Below are 17,353 nucleotides of genomic sequence, written 5' to 3' on the forward strand. Positions count from 1 at the left end.
TGAAGCTGACCACTGAGGAAACTGTCTTCCCCAACCCTTCCTGAGCACCCACCATGTACCTGGTTCATCTGGTGAGCGAGACAAAGGCCTGACCCTTGTGACCAGCCTGTCCTTCATTGCCAGTGTGGTGTTTCTCTAGTTCCCTGAGAACTCCTTGACTTCCTAAGGGAGCTTCCAAATTTCTTTACCCCAGCATTTTACCATAAGTCCTTTTCTAAATCGAGACACACCGTGTGATGAAGTTTGGGGAGTATTCCTCACCAGGAAGTTAAAAAATAAAACTGCAAGGCAGCATCTGTTTCGATAGCTTTATTGGAACATGATGGTAACACAGAACATGGATTTGGGGGCCCATCGCAGATGCTCCTCCTCTAGACAGCATAGACTCCACTTCTGCAGCCAGCAGAGGCTCCGGGGAGCCTCCAGAAGGGTGGGGATAGCTGAGACACAGACCCAAGGAGGCCCCTGCCATGGCAGGCAGTGGGTGGGCACACTGGGTCAGAACCCTGACCAACTGACACCGTGACCAGCCAGACTGGTCTTATGCCTCCAACTACTTGGCCATGAGTTAGAGACCCACCTGCCTCAGACTCCTGGGAAAATGTCTGAGGAGGGGATTCTGGGGCTTCTAGAAGGAATCCAGCCAAGAGATTGAGCACCTCTGAGGGCTACTGGGGCAAATCATGCCTTCCGGTATATTGGCAGATAAACTGCTTAAAGCCCTTACTATGTGCCAAATGCTCTTCTAGAGGCTAGACATACAAAAGTTAATAGAAACAGGCAGGGCTCATGACCTCCTGAGTGGGGGAGACGGACAGGGGTGAGGAAACCAGATAGACGGCTGTAAATTACAAACACGTGATGGCTTCTGAGGACAGTTATGGTGTGTGTCGGGGGAGGCCTGACCTCTTGGGGTGGGTCAAGGAAGCCTTCCTCAAACAGTGATATTTCAGCTGAGGTCTCATGGCCAGACGGGTAAGAAGAGTATTCCACGTCATGGAAACAGTTTGGTGCATGGCCCGGTAGCAGCGAGCAGCAGAATAAACAAACAGAAAGGAGAGGCCGGGAGGGTTGGGATGAAGAGACAGAGCGGAGCGTGGCAGGAGGAGGCAGGAGGCTCCATGTCGGGGCTGAGCACGCAGGACCACTGGGCCATGAGAAAGATGACAGCCTGCGTGTGCCACGTGACCACATGACCAGGGCAGCCTCTGCACAGCCCGCTGTGGCTGTTGGGAGCGGAGGGTTGAGGGAGGCCTGTGGGGGACGTGGAAAGCTGTCAGGAAGCTGTCTCAGTCTCCAGGGATGGCAGTGTGGGACCGAGTGAGGACAGGGCAGGTGGAGAGAATCAAGCAGAAGATGGGTACATGTGGAGCTAAGACTCGAGAAAGCTGACCAGGAGGAGCTAAGGCTGACCCTCGGGCCTTGAAGCCAGTGGCAGGCTTCTGTCTGAGACAAGGAACCTGGCAGAGGGGCAGGTGCAGGGAGCAGGTCAAGAGTGTGGTTGTGAATATGCTAAACTAAAAGTCGGTACCTTCGAAACACCCAGGTGGAGGTGTCAGGTGCACAGCCATGAGCAGAAAGCTCCCAGGGGAAGCCTGGGCTCCAGGCACATATCTGTGAGTCATTTCCTCACAGTAAGTGTCCTGGTGACTTCCGTTACGAGGGTGCGGATGAGGCCACAGAGGGAAAGAAATCGCAGTGAGAAGAGAAGGCTCATGGGACAGGCACACCTGACAGCCTGGGAGGGGACCGTGAGCCACAGTAGGGCGGGGAAGGCGTGGGTGTGCACAGAGGGGGGTGCCACCTGGGGCTGTTGGAACGGAGGGTGGAGTGGGCTCAGGGAGGGGCGGTGGTTAGCAGGGAGGATCCATGCACACCCTCGTGTTTCTCCGGGGCTGTCAGCACCCCGACCTCCTTGGGTCTCTTCAATAACCCTGTAAATAGCAAAGGGGGATCTACCTCCTTGGATGGAGGAGCCAAGAGCTGCTCAGAACCATCACTTCTGATGCAGCCAAGGTCACGCACCCAGCAGAGGATGCTGTGGGGTCAACTCCCCCCACCATGCCACCTCTCCCTGACTCTGGCATCCTACCCACTGTCCCCGCACCTGCCCCACCTGTTTGCTCTGCTCCGCACCGCTTCTTGTTGATGAAAAGCACCAGAGAGGGGCAGTACTGCAGCGTGAAGGGACCCCTCAGGCTCCAGGTCTGAGCTAGAAAAGGGTAGGCTGAGTCAAGCACACACCTTGACCTCTCCCCTGAGTGTGGGCTTGAGGCCAGACTTTCTGCCCTTGCTCCTGTTCATTCATTTACTCAACAACGATCTTTTGAGTGCCTCCTACGAGCCAGGCACACCTGCTAGCTGAGTGCCCTGGGGGCAGGTCCCGTCTTCTTTCGAGCCTCAGTTTCTACCTCCATAAAGTAGGTTGGTGCTTCTTACCACGTTATAAGGATTACATGAGCTCGTGCAGGTGAAGTACCTGCACACTGCAGGTGCTCATTAAAGGCTAATTTCCTTCCTTTCTTTCCCTTCCCTTGCCTTTCCTTTCCTTCATCCTACAGAATCCATGAAGTGAGAGGCTCACTCTTTACGGCCACACCCTCTGCTGTGCTCCGAGGGCCTGTACATTCCCATGTGTACAAATCCATGCACACACCTGTGCACATACCTTCCCCACATCCAGCCATCTCTGCTCATGACTCAGGGCCAGCACCAATGTGAGCTTTGAACCCCTGGGATTCAGTGGACCCAGGCCCAGGAGAGTTCTGAACATCTGCTGGGAATACTGAGCACAGAACAGGCTGCTCCACACTAGACCCAAGGACCCCAGCACTCCACTGTGTGCTCTGGGAGTCCCTAGACTCAGGCTAGGGTGCATCTTCGGTGGCTTTGGGGGCTTCTGGGTCCTTAATGGCTCCAGGAGTCAACTCTTGGTGACCAGAAGCAGTATCTTCTGTGTCCTGGGCGGGGTCTAGACAGCCTCGGAGGGGAGAGTCCTCACCGCTTCCTGGGGTGGTGTCCTCGGTGGCTCCTCAGACAGTGGCTCGCCTGGCTGCTCCTCTGAGGGGCCTCTCATGTGTCTCTGGAGGAACCTAAGTCCCCAAAGGCTCTTGCAGCAGCTTAGAAGGTTGCTGGAGCACACAGTGCAGGATAGTGCTGGCTTCCTGAGGAGACACAAGCACAGGTCAGGGCTGAGGTGACCACGGAGCAAGGCCAGTGGGCCCAGGGCCCACCCTCTGGCCTTTGCTTCTTCTAAGCCAGCCTTGGGCAGGCAGGAGTGGGGGTGGGGTGGGTGGGTGGGATGGGGTGTGGGCCCCTCCTTCGCCACCAAGGCAGCCCACGTGCAGCAGGGACTTCTTCCCTCAACCCACAGAGGAGAGCATTCAGGAGACCTGCTTTCAGATCTCAGGCCTGCTTCCAACATGCTGGGTGCCCCTTAACTCCTCTGAACACCAAATGGAGGAAAAAATAACCACCTTCCCAATGCTTGGGAGATTTAAGTGTTACCAAGTATGTACAAAAGTACCTCACACATTGCCCACTCACAATCATTTTATGCCTGCTGCCCAATTAATGTTTACTGTTTCTCGCTCCTTAATGAAATGATTCCTAAACATCAACAGTATGTTGCATGGATGGAAAGAAGGCTGAGAGAAGACACACAGATTTGTTCAGCCTCGGATTCAAGTCGGTTGTGAGCACATCTGTCCCCATTAGAATGAGTGCTCCCCAAAGGCGAGGCTCTTGCCCTGGCATTTAGGGCTGCCATATAGTAGTTCCTCAGTTAACGGCTGTTGAATTGATCTCATCAAAGAACAGAGCACTGAAGACTGAGTTAGCTTAAACCTTGGTAGGAAAGTTTTTAACAAAGTATCTGGCATATATTTTTAGGAAAAAGAGGGTTTCCCTCACTCACTCCTGGGCATACAGAGTTCCTTGTCCTGTGGCCTGCTAAGGTGCAGGTGGCAGACCTGCTTTTCTCTTTAGCTACTTTGGGTGACTAAGAATTCCTCTATCACTCTTATTTCAAGCCAGAGGGGAAGGCTCAAGGTGGCGCTGCTGTGTTTTCAGCACCAGCACCTGCAGGTCTCCCTTTATTAAAGAGCAGAGAACAGGAGGCAGGCTCAGAGCTTCAATGAAGGAATTGGATCCGTTCAAACTTTGATGACATTGTGTGTCATTGTATCTCTGCTCACAAGTTCTTTTTGTATTCCACAAGTGATTACTGCATTTCCATTTTTGGTGACAGTATGAAGTCTCCTCATAAATACATTTCTGTGAAAACAGTGAGTTAGTGTTGAGTTTTAAGTGCACATAATGCAGGTGGGAGAAGATAATGGGCTGGACTGGACGGGGAAGGGAGTGCCAGGGGCCATGGTCTGGGGAGTGCCATTCCAAGTCCTCGACCCATCCCACCTCACCCTGAGCCCCAACACAGGAGAAGTTGAGTACTGCACAGTGTCCCTAGAGACTCTGGTGTCTCTGTAACTCTAGGGTAGGACAAAATCTGGCTTCAGCTCTGTCCAAAGCCATGAGTGCTCTCTACTTTCTGGCTTCTCTGCCTAGGCTGGAGTGGTAGCTTTCCTTGCCAGTTTTGTGCTGGGAGCCACCTGTTGCTTTGGTCCTGAGACCCACTGCAATTCCTTGGGGTGGAGATCATCCCATGAAGATCACACCTGGCCTCAGCTCTGCCATCATCTGTTAAGGTAATCTGGCTGCCAGAGGAATCAAACTCCCTGCTCCTCCTCCCTTCCACATGGAGAGGGGGAAGAGGCTCAAGCTTCCCTTTAGCATCTGTTTAATGGGGTTGTGCATTTGGACACCTGACTTTGTAAGATGCAGATGACAGCTGCCCCGGACACCCCAAGTTTCCCTCATGTGTAGGTATGCTCCAGCTAAGCTACTGGTGTAGATCTCGAATGGCCCAAGCTCTCCCTGAGGTTTGGCCAGCCCTTCCTTCCCCGGAACATGTGCCCTCACCTGGATCTCAAGGTCGTACCCCTGGCACTTCAGAGGCCCCAGTCCTCTGTGCTAGCACTGCGCATATTTGACTAGGCAGGCAGGTATCTACCCTTGGATTAACATTCCAGACTGGCTCTGATCAAGCGACTTCCACTGAAATTATCAAAGAAGCTAGCTTTGGCTAGGAAATAACCAGCTCCCTTCTAAAGAGCTTACAGATCACTTAAAATAATATTATTATGGAAAGGTCACATGTTCCTTGTAAAAAATTCAGGAGAGATTAACAAATCAAAGAAAATAAACATCTCAAATAATTCTTCTACTCAAACATATCTTTTTGTTATGTGTTGATTCTGTCATTAAGTATTTTTAAATGAAATACATCATACATCCAAAGAGACTGTGTAAAAAAAAATTATGCACAGTTTAGAGAATATTAAAGAATACTAAAGTGGGTACCAATATAACCACCTCTCAGGTTAAGGGACAGAATTTACTAGTACCTGACTCGTTTCAACAAATAACTTCGGGATCCCGAATCATCATAGTGTGGCGTCCTGCTTGCACTTTATTATTATTATTTTTTTGGTGGAGGTCTGTGGTGGTGGGGGAGGTGGTGGCTGCAAATTATAGCTTTATTCTTTTTACAAAATAATGACGAATTCAGCAGTAGGTGTCATTTTCCAAGTGTGGACAATCCAGATTTAGTCCCCACAAGGCTGTTCATGGATGACAATCATCTTGAAATGAAACTTGAGCATATACATGTGATTTCTCTGCCTCACGTGTCGGGTGGGGCTGCAGTCACTTGGCCCCATCCTCTAGGGAATGTGTGTGGATTCACCTCTCCACATGGCAATGGTGACTAGCGTGAGAGGTGAGTTCATAATTCAAACTGGGAGAGAGTCCTTCCCAGGACTACTGCATCTTTCCTATAAGGCAGAGAAGCTGGAAGCACATGCAGTAAGGCAGGCAGTCAATGGCTACCAACTGAATTACTGTCCCTTGCAACCGAAAGACTTTCATCTAGAAATGCCTGGGTGGCTCAGCAGTTGAGCGTCTGCCTTCGGCTCAGGGCATGATCCTGGAGTCCCGGGATCGAGTCCCACGTCAGGCTACCTGCGTGGAGCCTGCTCCTCCCTCTGCCTATGTCTCTGCCTCTCTCTCTGTGTGTGTGCCTCTCATGAATAAATAAATAAGATCTTAAAAAAAGAAAAAAGACTTTCATCTAGGGGTGACTGGGTGGCATAGTTGGTTAAGTATCCAACTCTTGGTTTCTGCTCAAGTCATGATCTCAGGGTCTCTCTCCTTCTCCCTCTGTCCCTCCCCCTGCTTGTGCTCTGTCTCTGTCTCAAATAAATAAATAAATAAATAAATCTTATAAAAGAAAAATGTTGGCTTATTTATCAATTAACACACAGTTTCAGATACTAAAATTTTGATTATTTAATGCAGTTAGTGGTTTTTGCCATATATAATCTCTCAGCATACATCTCAATTATTATCACTTGGGTAATAAGCATAAATTTATGTAGTAACTATAATTTATTCTGGAATTTTAAAAAAATTCACCACTTGTAAAAAAAAAAACCTCAAAAATCCAAAGAAAGATTAAAACTTCAAAATGAAAGTATTTAAAATTTGGTATTTTCCCTTTATACAAATGAAATCATGATTTATGTTTTTTTTCTAAAGCTACCTTTTGTTGTTGCTTAACACTATATTTTTGAGATTAAACTGTGCTGATGCATGTAATTGTAGTTCATTTTTGCTGCTATAAAGTATTCCATTATGTGAAAATACTCCAATTTATTTATCCATTCATCTGTTGATGGACATCTGAGTTGTTTTCCATTTTAAAAACCATTTCCTTTCTCATACTTGTTTTTTGAATTTTACACTATAATGGCTTCATCAAATGAATAGAAGTTCCCCTTTTTTCTCCCCTTGATAGAGTTTGTGCAGAATTGGAATAATCTATTCCTGGAGTATTTGGTAGAACTCTTTTTGCAAAACCAAGTACTACTGGTGTTTCATTCATTTGATTTATTTTTAAAGCTTATAGGACCATTCCAGGTTTCTATTTCATTGCAAGTCAGTTTTGTCAAGTTCTATTTTGTTAGAAATATTTCCCTTTATCTGAGTTTTCCCTTGTTTGGGGCATATAATTGATTACAGCATTCTTTTTTATCTTTCTGTAACATCTAAAATACTATCTTCTCTAAACTCTTAATATTGTTTACTTATGATGTTTGTGATTAATATCTATTTGTAGTTCTGTCAATTTTACTTTACATATTTTTGAAGCTAGTTTAGTGGGTACTTACATGTTTAGAATTATTATCATTGCTGTAAATAGAATACTTTTCAAAGTATGGTGACCATCTTTATCTTAGTAAAATATCTTGCTTAAAATTCACCTTGTCTGATATTAATATAGCTACCCAGATTTCCATTGGTTAATATTTGTCTAGCATATTGTATTTTTCTTTCCTTATACTTTCAATTTTTTTGTTTCTTTAAGTCTATTTCTTGTAAAAACATTTGGATATTTAAAAAATCAAATCTGACAACCTTTGTTTTTCTTAATTGGATAGTTTATTCAATTTACATATATTGTGATTACTAATATATGTTGACTAATTTCTTCAATGTGATTTTGTGTTTTGTATTTGCTCCCTTTCTCTAAATTTTCCTGTATTTTATTGCTTTGCTTTAAATTGCCTTTTCCCCCTTCATTCTCTCTCTTTCTTACCTTGTAGAATTTTTAGCCTCTTATAAAATAATTTTAACATGCATATTTAACATAATAAAGTCTAGTGGCATGGAGCTCTCTTCATTCACTTAGTTTGCCATCCATGCCAAATGTAAGTTGGAATGAGAAACTAAGCTAAATTCCAATACTGTGTTGACTCTATTACATTACAGAGTCTAGAGATACCAGTAGGTTAATATTCCTTGAGCCACTCATAGACTCATGGCCCATCTTGCCTTGAACCCTAAATATTGAAACTAGGGGATGTTAATGGGGTTCTCAAGAGCAAATGATATGGTGTCTGCCAACACAGTGAGTGCTTATGGTAACCACTTGTCATTTTCACCTTCCCATCATCTATTCCCCTTCTCTTGGTAATAGCACCTTGTTTCTTTGGGATCCAGCCTTCCTCACTCTTTGCCCATGTGAGCTAGGTGGGCTTGACCTCTTACTCTTTGCCGTGGCTCCAGGTGTGAGTACAGAGGTAGATACATGACCCACTTGGCCAATGAAAACCTGAAACTTTTTTTGGTGGAACAGTAGGAAAGGGACACATTTTCCACTGGAGTTGCTAAGATGGTAAGATGTAAGCTCGGAGCTGCAGGTGGCACCACAGGGAGACTCTGAGAATGAAGTTGACATCGCATAAAACTGAGTTGAAAGCTGGAGAAAGACAAATTTCTGATGACATTTGCACATTTGGATCCAGCTATGTTTGAAGCTACCTTCGTTTTCTTTAGTTTTATGAGCCAGTTCTCTGCCTCCATCAATCCCAGCCTCTTTTAATTAATTAATTAATTAATTTTGAGAGAGAGTGTGTGTGCACATGAGTGGGGGGAGACAAGAGGGAGAGAGAGAATCTTAAGCAGGCTCTACACCCAGCACAGAGCCCGATGTGGGGCTTGATCTCACAACCCTGAGATCACAACCTGAGCCAAAATCAAGAGTCAGATGATGCTCAACTCAGTGAGCCCCCCAGGCGCCCTGCAGCCTCTTTTTTTTTTTTTTTAATTTTTATTTATTTATGATAGTCACACAGAGAGAGAGAGAGAGGCAGAGACATAGGCAGAGGGAGAAGCAGGCTCCATGCACCGGGAGCCTGACGTGGGATTCGATCCCGGGTCTCCAGGATCGCGCCCTGGGCCAAAGGCAGGCGCCAAACCGCTGCGCCACCCAGGGATCCCCTTGCAGCCTCTTTTAACTGGGCTTCTGCTACTAGAAAACAACAGTCTCCTGATTAATGATATTCTAGAATCTGAATTTGAATCCCATCTTTTCACATTGAGGGTGTTAAAATACATTCAGCTACCCAGGGTTTGGATCCAGTTTCAGTGCTATTCTCTCTATAGGAAGCCTTGCTCAGGCCCTCTCTGATTCTCAGTTTTCTCATCCATGAAATAAGTTTCTAACAGCAACCTCAGAGGACTGCTCTAAGGACTACAGGTAATGAGTGTTGGTGCTCTCCACTGTTACTGTCTACTATGTATAGTACAAACCACCACACAGAACCACCACACGCGCACAGCACCCTGCTGTCACTTACATGTGTGCCTTTGTACACATCCCATTGCTGGAAATGTCTTTATGTTCTTTGCTGCTCAACTTCTACTTCTGTTTCAAGGTTCTGCTCAGACAGGCATCACCTTCTGTGGGAAGATGCCTCTAAGCCTTCCCTGGATTGCGGATTCCCTCCTAGCTCCTATAGCCCCTCCACTGACCTCCTTGGGTTAACTATCAGTTTACTTGTCTATCTCCCAGACCAGACAGTGATCTTTCTTCTTCAACCCTGCCGTCCAAGTTTATAGTAGGTGTTCAGTCATGTGAGTGAAAATGAAAAGCCCAATAAATCTTAGTTTCAATAGTGATCCTCCCATGTTCTGACTTCCCCAATTCACAGATCGTCAGAAACAGAAGCACTTCTCCTGACGCTCTGGCAGCCCTTCTGCTGTGTGTGGTGACTCATGCTGGCTTTACTTCCATATCTACTCCCTGCGGCTAGGCTGGAAAAGCCTTATGGACAGGAATTCCAGGAGGGGCAGTGAGGGATGCAGACCATTTCAGCCAGCACCTCTGAGACCAGCCACATGCTGGTGAGATGGAAAAAGTGTGAGATTTGGGACCAGGAGTCCTAAGTGGGTTTTGAGCCTTCCTCATTCCTCTGCTGTTGTATCTCAGACAACTCCATCTCTTTCTCAAGTCCCTCTCCTGATCTGTGAAATGGGAACAATCCCAGTGAAAGGACTGGGAGAGGCTCCCTATCCCCCTCCCTCAGTTCCTGCAATGGGCGTGGCCATTGGCGGCTTTGTTCCTCAGGGTCACCAAGAACTGGAGGTTGAGGGGCTGTGTGAGGAGGGTCTGGGCATATCTCTGAACCCAGGTCCTTACTATCCTGTGCCCAACCACATGGCAGGACCACCACAGCCAAGTGTCAGTTCTGCCTACATCCTGGGAACTGGGTCACTGAAACTCCTTTGTGAGCAAAAGGAAGTAGGGGAGATGAGAAAGGAGAAGAGGCTCTCTCGCACCCTGGGGGGTGGCCATCACCCACCAGGGCTCTTCCCCTGCTTTGTGGTTTTGTCAAAGTCAAGGGTGACCCTCTTCTCCAGGCCAGTCCTAATTTCTGGTTGTTTTGAAACAAGCCATGAGGTGAATGTTTCAGGACACCAAGCTACCCAGAAGCCAATCGGAATGTCATCTTCCTATACCTTTGTTTTCTACCACAAATCGATATTGCTTGATACGCCGGAATGACGAAACTTCAGGCCTCTGTTCGTGAAAGAAATCATTATTTCATGCCCTTCTCAGAATTTTCTGGAAGCAAACATAGAGGGTTTGCCTACACCAGCATCTGCTTTGAAGAGATGGAGGCGAGGTCTTTTGTCCTTTAATGGCAAGCGAACCCAGCAGAGGCTTCCTGTAGGAGTTCTGCGCACACACTGTGTTCACTTTCATTCCAGAGAAGGTGACATTTATCCAAGAAAGGCACCCCAGAACTCCCTGGGATTTAGTTGAGGTCAAGAGGTAACAGTCATAAAACCATCGTCCCCTTTTCATTTTTCCCTCCTGACATGAGAAATAGGTGGTGAGGCTCTGAAGGCTTTAGGCTCATCAAAGGGATGTTGATTAGGGACCTCCCTGGACAGGCATCCCTGAATGCTGGTGGGTCATAGCTTGGGACCACACTGGGAGCTCAGTGAAGGAGTGTTTGGCTATGACTCCAGCTGTCCCAAGGGGCCTGACACAAGCAGGCATTGTGAATTGTGCTGGTGATTGAGTAAATGATTGACAAGAACTAGCATTTACTGAGTGCTCAAGTGCTAGGTCCCGAGTGCGCTATTTGGCATCCTTTTTCTAGTTAACCCTCTCAGTGGTGCTATAAGGCAAGCATGGGTGTCCCATTTCACAGACCAGGAAACCAAGGCTCTGGATGGTTAAGTGATACCCCTAGGTCACTCAATAACAAAACTCAAATATGACACAACAGCTGTTGGCTCCCATGCGCACACCCTTGCCACTGTGCATGCTCCTTCCTGAAGGCCAGACCGGATGGATTTGATAGAACTGGACTGAGCTAAAATGAGAGATGTGGAGATGATCAGGGCAGGGTCACTGATCTCAGGTAACTCACAGGTGTGAGTGGGTGTGAATGCGAACACACATACATGTGTGGGTATGTGAGGGTGTGCCAGGGCCTGAGTGTGCATGGGTGTGCCTGGGCAAGGCTGTGCGGCACAGAACCATTTCTGGCTCTGGGGATCAGGGGAAGCTCCATGGAGCAGGTGGCATTTGAGTTGGGCCTGGGGCAATGAGCGGAAATTGAACGGGGATGTTGGGAGTGGGGACGTTTCTTCAGGTAGAGAGGCAGCCTGAGCTGTGGATTGTCCTCCGAGAGCAGCGATGCCTAGCTCATCTGGAGAAAAAGGAGCTGGAAAGGGTTCTACAGCCAGAACATGATGGGCCTGGAGTATGAGGCTGCAAATGACCTGGCAGACATTGGAGCAATGCTGGAGGCTATGGACCTGGGGCGTGCCAGGAATCCACCGAGGAACAGTCTCAGCTGGAGGCCTGGATTAGCTCTTCTCGGTGATTTCATACCCCCGTGGCTCAGTGAGATTGTACCTGAGCAGGTGCCAGGCATGGGGTGGCTGGTGAAGAGGAAGTGTGACCCTTTATCACATGTGCCCCCTGCTGGGACGGCCGAGGCTGCTGGACAGGAGTCCGAGCAGTTTTCCTGGGGGTTCTCTTGAAGGCTCCCAGTCTCCAGTCCTGTGGAGGATTTCCTGTGTGCTTGGCCTGCCAGGTGGGCACTGTCCACCTCATTACAATGAAGGGAATAGACCTTCATGGGATCAAGTGACCTGATCAAAGTCTCACAGCTAGTAGATAGAGGAATGGGCTTCTTGCCATGTCTGCTTGGTCCAAAGCCTGTGCTCTAAGCCCTGAGAGCAACCCAAGGATAGCCACCATCCACAGATTGCCTCCTACACTCTGATCCAAAGTGTTTTGTGAGTATGAGCTCAGTTAATCCACATGCGAACCCCCATGGGGTATGTGCTGTTATTCTTCCCATTTGACGGGGGTGAAAACTGAAGCACAAGAGAGGCTAGAAACCTGCCTGAGGTCACACAGCCAGTAAGCAGAGCTGGGTACGTCACAGCACACCGGGCTTGTTGCTTGAAGAAGTGAAGGCGTGGGGAGCTCTACTCCCACTCTACCCCTCCCTTGCCTCCATGCCATCCATTTCCTGTGGCTGCACAAGGATTGCCAAATAAAAAAGTGATGAAAGTGCTCACACGCTGGGCACTCAACACTGAACTCTCACGGCAGCTGTATGACAACAGATGATAGGGTTGTCTTCTTAACTCTAACAGACCAAGTCTGGGCCCAAAGAACTTGGGTCACTTGCCCAGTGGCTCACAGCAAATAAGCAGTAGAGCCTTGAGAGATCCCAGTTTGGCCTAACTGCAAAGCTGGAGATGCCCGGCCCATCCTGATCCCTTCCAGTATCCACAGTGGCTCTTGGAGGCCAGGTGTCCTTTGTGTGCAATTTGGATCACACTCAGTTGGCCCCTGTCCCAACCTGGTACTCTTCCTGCCCTGCTGCTCCAACTCTCCAGTAATCCCCATGAGACTGGCTGGCTTGCCCAACCCTCTCCTTGAAACTACAGAATGGTGAGTAAAACTGAAGAAAATCTCAAAGTCCCTGCCCAGTTACACCAGTGGATACTTGTGGAAAAAGAATCCACGGCACCTGACTCAATTCTCAAAGTCATTTCTGATCACTTGTTCTATCCTACTTCTGTGATGCAGGTGAAGTGTCATGCCCATTTTACAGGTGGGGAAACTGAGGCTCAGACAGGCTTGCCACACGCCCAAGGTCAGGTGTTATCGGGTGCTGCATCCTGGGCTTGGCTCCCTGTATCACTATGCTGGTCTCTTATTTGCTCTGAATGCCTCAGGACCTGAATGGTGACAGAGTCTCCCTTCTCTGATGGCTCCTTTTTAGCCGTTTCAAAGACTGTCTCTTCCATCTCCCTTCTGCCCATCCTAAAACACTGGTGGCCCCTTCTCCTTGCATCTGTCCTAGCCAGCAACGCCACTTATAACCCTTCCAGGATGCTCCTCATACTTGGCTTCGAGGAAGTGATTTCCAGTGTGGCTGGTGGCAGGAAAGCCTGGCAGCTTGTCTAGAAAAGAACTGGGCAAAGGGTGACAAAAGGTTTAAAATATCCTCCCCTTCTACCAGTAATTCTGTTTCCAGAAATTCAGTTTCTAGGGAAATCATCTGAAAGAAACAAAATGTTCTCTGCATGGAGATGTTCATCACAGAGCTGTTTATAATAGGAAAAAAAAAAAAAAGTGGAGACCACAGCAAAGTGCAATAGGGAAACATTTAGTTAGTCATGAGGATCCTCATGCTCTCCCTCCCCCACCAGCAAATGTCATGGGCTGATGTTCATTGGGGGACCCCCTGCTTCACCCCTGCCATGTGCTAGGCACTGTTCTCAGGTCTTAATATTTATTCTCTCCTTCAATCCTCACAATCTTTTGAAGTGGGTACATGCAACACCCCCATTTTACAGACAAGGAAACTGAGGCATGGAGAGGTTAAGTAATGTGCCCATGGTCAGCAGTTTCCAGGCAGTCTGACTCTGCCAGGCTCAACCACTCCCAGAGCAGTGGTGATGACTAGTTGCTGTCACCAGGTCGTGAGCTGCTGAATGCAGGCCAATGTGCCAGGTGTGTGATGTGTCTCAAGTGGGGCAGATGGGATACTATTTTGAGATGTCAATGGGTTGCTGTGGCTTCTCACTCCTGCTTGTCCTCATTGGCACTGCCAATGGTGGAGCACTCTCCAACATGCAGGCGGCAACTGCAGGTGAGGACAGGGAGGATTTCTTAGACCCCCAACAGAAACAGGAGTGAGAGAATCCCAGGGTATTTGGTGTTCAAGGGTCCATGAGAGCAGCTCCTCCACCACCCAGAGAGGAGGAAGAGCCACCCGGGGGTTGGGGCAGGAGACCTAGCATTAGGTGGTAGAGCGGGCCCACCTGCCACCTTTCTTTGGGGTCAGAACCTGGACTGGAGGTGAGGTGGGGGTCACTGGAGGATAAGTGTAGGAGTCTGAAAGCACAGGGGCTTGTGCCGTATTACTAGCTGGAAGCCAGGATATGGCAGGGGCACCCTGCAGACATGGCAGAGAGGAGGCTTCAGCCTAACCCTGTACTCCAATTCCTCTGCTCTCACAGGAATACAGGAGGTCCCCCAAATCTCCTGGATCTACAGTGAGCCCCAGCATGTGGCTGGGCTTTGAGGCCTGCCTGCTGGGGGAGTCCAAAGGGGCTGGGGGCCTGCAGCAGAGGTCAAAGCCCCTGAGAAAATGTGGTTGGCCCTTGGCTGTGCCAGGGAGAGCCCAGGAGCAGGTCGGTTGTGTCCCTTGGGGCTTAGTGGCACGAACACCATGGATGGAGAAACTGGCCTGACAGGTCTGTGGTCCAGAGGATGCTGTGTGGGTCAGACAGCCTTTGGGAACTTAGCTTACCCTGGAGGGAAGGAGATGGGTGGGGAGTGGAGAGAAGCTTGTATTGAGTTGGTTCAACTTCCAAAGTCACTGTGTTTACAGCTAGAAGTGACCGAGCTCCTTGACCTGGAAAGTACACGCTTCTCCACCATCCATGAAATGAGGGTCCATGGGTGCCCTGAGCAGAATGAAACAGAGAATCTTACTCCTGCACGGGCTCAGGGCTGTGCCATAAGCTGCTGTTTCGGCACATGCATCAACAGCCTTGCTCCTTTCTCCCACCTGTAAGGACCAGCCCCATTTTTCAGATGGGGACAGCGTTTTAGACAGGGAAGGACTTGCTTAAGATCAACCAGCCAGCAAAATGGGGAGGTCAGCCTTTAGAGCTCGCTCAACAGACCACAGCACTAAATGGCATCTCATTGCCAGTGAGGGTACCCCTCTCCCCATGCCATTTCTTTGTCCAGAATGGCACCTCAACTCCTCAGCTTAGAAATTTCCTATTGTCCTTCAGGAGTCAGCAGAGACATCACCTCTTCCAGGAGGCTTTCTCTGCATTCCCAGCTCGGCTCCCACAGCAATGGGGTCTGAGCACTCATCACATGTATCTGTGCTCCTCCCTGTTCTTCTAGTGCGACCTCCTCCCTCCCACCCAACACCCTGCAGGGGAGAGTGGACCAAGATAAAGAATGGGTGAATGAATGAATCAGTTAAGACTCAGCAGTCCTTAAAACAGACATGTGGCCTGAAGAACTCCAAGGGTGGAATCTCTTTTGCCATATTAAGGCCACATCTGCTCATGAAAAATATGAAGGGAGAACAGAGCCATGATTTCAGGGATTACATCAGATGGCGATGGGAATGGGGTTTCTCTTTGACTTTCAATTTTAATGTTCCCCTTCAACACTAATTAAGTATTTTTAAATATTGTGTTTCCAAAGTCAGTGTGGAAAGAAGTTCTCTGGGCCCTGAGATTGCCTTGCCACCCATCCCTAATGTCCATCCCTGGGTGAAGATGGCACATCACTCAGTCCTGGGCTGAGAAGGCTGGAGTCTCATCCACGGGCCTGTGCTGCCCAAAGCCTGCAGCCCTGTCTGCATGCTGCAATTTTCTGCATGATCAATAGGAAGAAGCAAATCCACCAGTGCTCTGTAGAGCTACCCGGCACTTTTTGCTGGTTGGGATGAACTCTGCTTCACCCTCCTTCCCACCTCTGGGCAGAGAGTAAGTGGCTCACAAACCCCAGGGGAGCCTCAGGGGCCATACACACTCTGCAATGCACAGTGGGCCTCAGGTGTACCTTTTCTTGTCCCCTGACACTGCCACAAATGGCCTCTATGGATTTAATGAACACCCCAAAGCAGATAGCCCTGTTACTCATTGCTATTTCTTCAAGAGCAGTGGCAGCCTCTTTGGTCTCTTTGACAGATAAGAAAACTGAAACTCGGAGAGGGATGTGATCTTCTTATGGCCACACAGCTGGTCAGCGGCAGAAGTGGTGAGGAATCCAGGTCCCTCATCTACCACGCCCTGTTACACATCTGCTTTCCACCCCCACTTGCACTCAGAGCTTGGGTTGTGACAAGGACACATTTTACTGAATTTGCCTCCACACTCAGAACGATTCATTAGTATGAAAAACATGTTCTTTGCTGCCCTTGCCAGAAGATTCTTGACACAAACACATTGGGGGTTTAGCATGAAATCTCTCCCTTGTTAAGCATTTATATATAATTTGGGTTGAAATTGTCCCTTGAGACTGATCCAAGCCCCTCATTTTCAGAGGATAGATATGAGGCTCATGGGTCAGGGCTCTACTTGAACAATTTGGTACCACAGCTGCAACATGAGGTCCATAAGCCTATCTTGAACTTTCCAGCTGCTTCTTTATAGAGGGGAGAGAGAGAGCAAGAGAGAGAGAGAGAGAGAGACAGAGAGAGAGAAAGAAAGAAAGAAAGAAAGAAAGAAAGAAAGAAAGAAAGAAAGGAGAGAGAGATAGGAGGGAGAGATAGGAGGGAGGGAGGGAAGGAGGGAAGGAGAAAGGAGGTAAGGAGAAGGAGGGTGGCAGCAGAGTTCATCCCAACTGGCAAAGAAAAAAAAAGAAAGAAAGAAAGAAAGAAAGAAAGAAAGAAAGAAAGAAAGAAAGAAAGAAAGAAAGAAAGAAAAGAAAGAAAGAAAGAAAGAAAGAAAAGAAAGAAAGAAAGAAAGAAAGAAGAAAGAAAGAAAGAAAGAAAGAAAGAAAGAAAGAAAGAAAGAAAAAGAAAGAAAGAGACTACCACTTCCTAAGCATCTACTCTGTGCTGAGAACTTAGCATAAATTGATGCTGAGCCTTATTGCTATCACAGGGAGACATTTCTATCCCCATTTTGCAGATGAGCAAGCTGAGGCCCAGAGAAGGCAAGGCAAGTCACAGAGCCAGCGAATGCTGTGGCTGAAATTGTTGCCCATTTCTTTCCCCTACATCAAGGGCTGGCAAACTATAGCCTGCAGGCCAAATCCAGCCTACCATCTATTTTTATTCGTAGTGGTGGGGGGAATAAATAGAAGAATAGCATTTCATGACTGATGAAAGTGATATGGAATTCACATTTCAGCATCCATAATAATAAAGTT

At 48.1% G+C, this 17,353-nt stretch overlaps 1 protein-coding gene across 7 annotated transcripts in view; it reads right to left on the bottom strand.

Annotated features, from left to right (window-relative positions):
- HRH2 (histamine receptor H2) overlaps positions 1 to 17,353 on the bottom strand; it is a 72,644-nt gene that overhangs the window by 19,055 nt on the left and 36,236 nt on the right. For 2 of the 7 annotated variants that reach the window (XM_025434677.3, XM_049109120.1), the window contains exon 3: positions 295 to 3,164. The exons of 1 other annotated variant lie outside the window; for it this stretch is intronic. In XM_025434677.3, coding sequence (XP_025290462.1) covers positions 2,972 to 3,164 — 193 coding nt within the window. In that variant the 3' untranslated portion in view covers positions 295 to 2,971. Of the gene's footprint in view, positions 1 to 294; positions 3,165 to 14,759; positions 14,917 to 17,353 lie in introns of those variants that run through there. 4 more of the 7 variants (XR_003130793.3, XM_025434679.3, XM_049109121.1 and 1 more) reach the window with 4 other exon arrangements.

The sequence above is a fragment of the Canis lupus genome, chromosome 4 (assembly GCF_003254725.2).
Source record: "Canis lupus dingo isolate Sandy chromosome 4, ASM325472v2, whole genome shotgun sequence".
Lineage (NCBI taxonomy): Eukaryota > Metazoa > Chordata > Mammalia > Carnivora > Canidae > Canis > Canis lupus.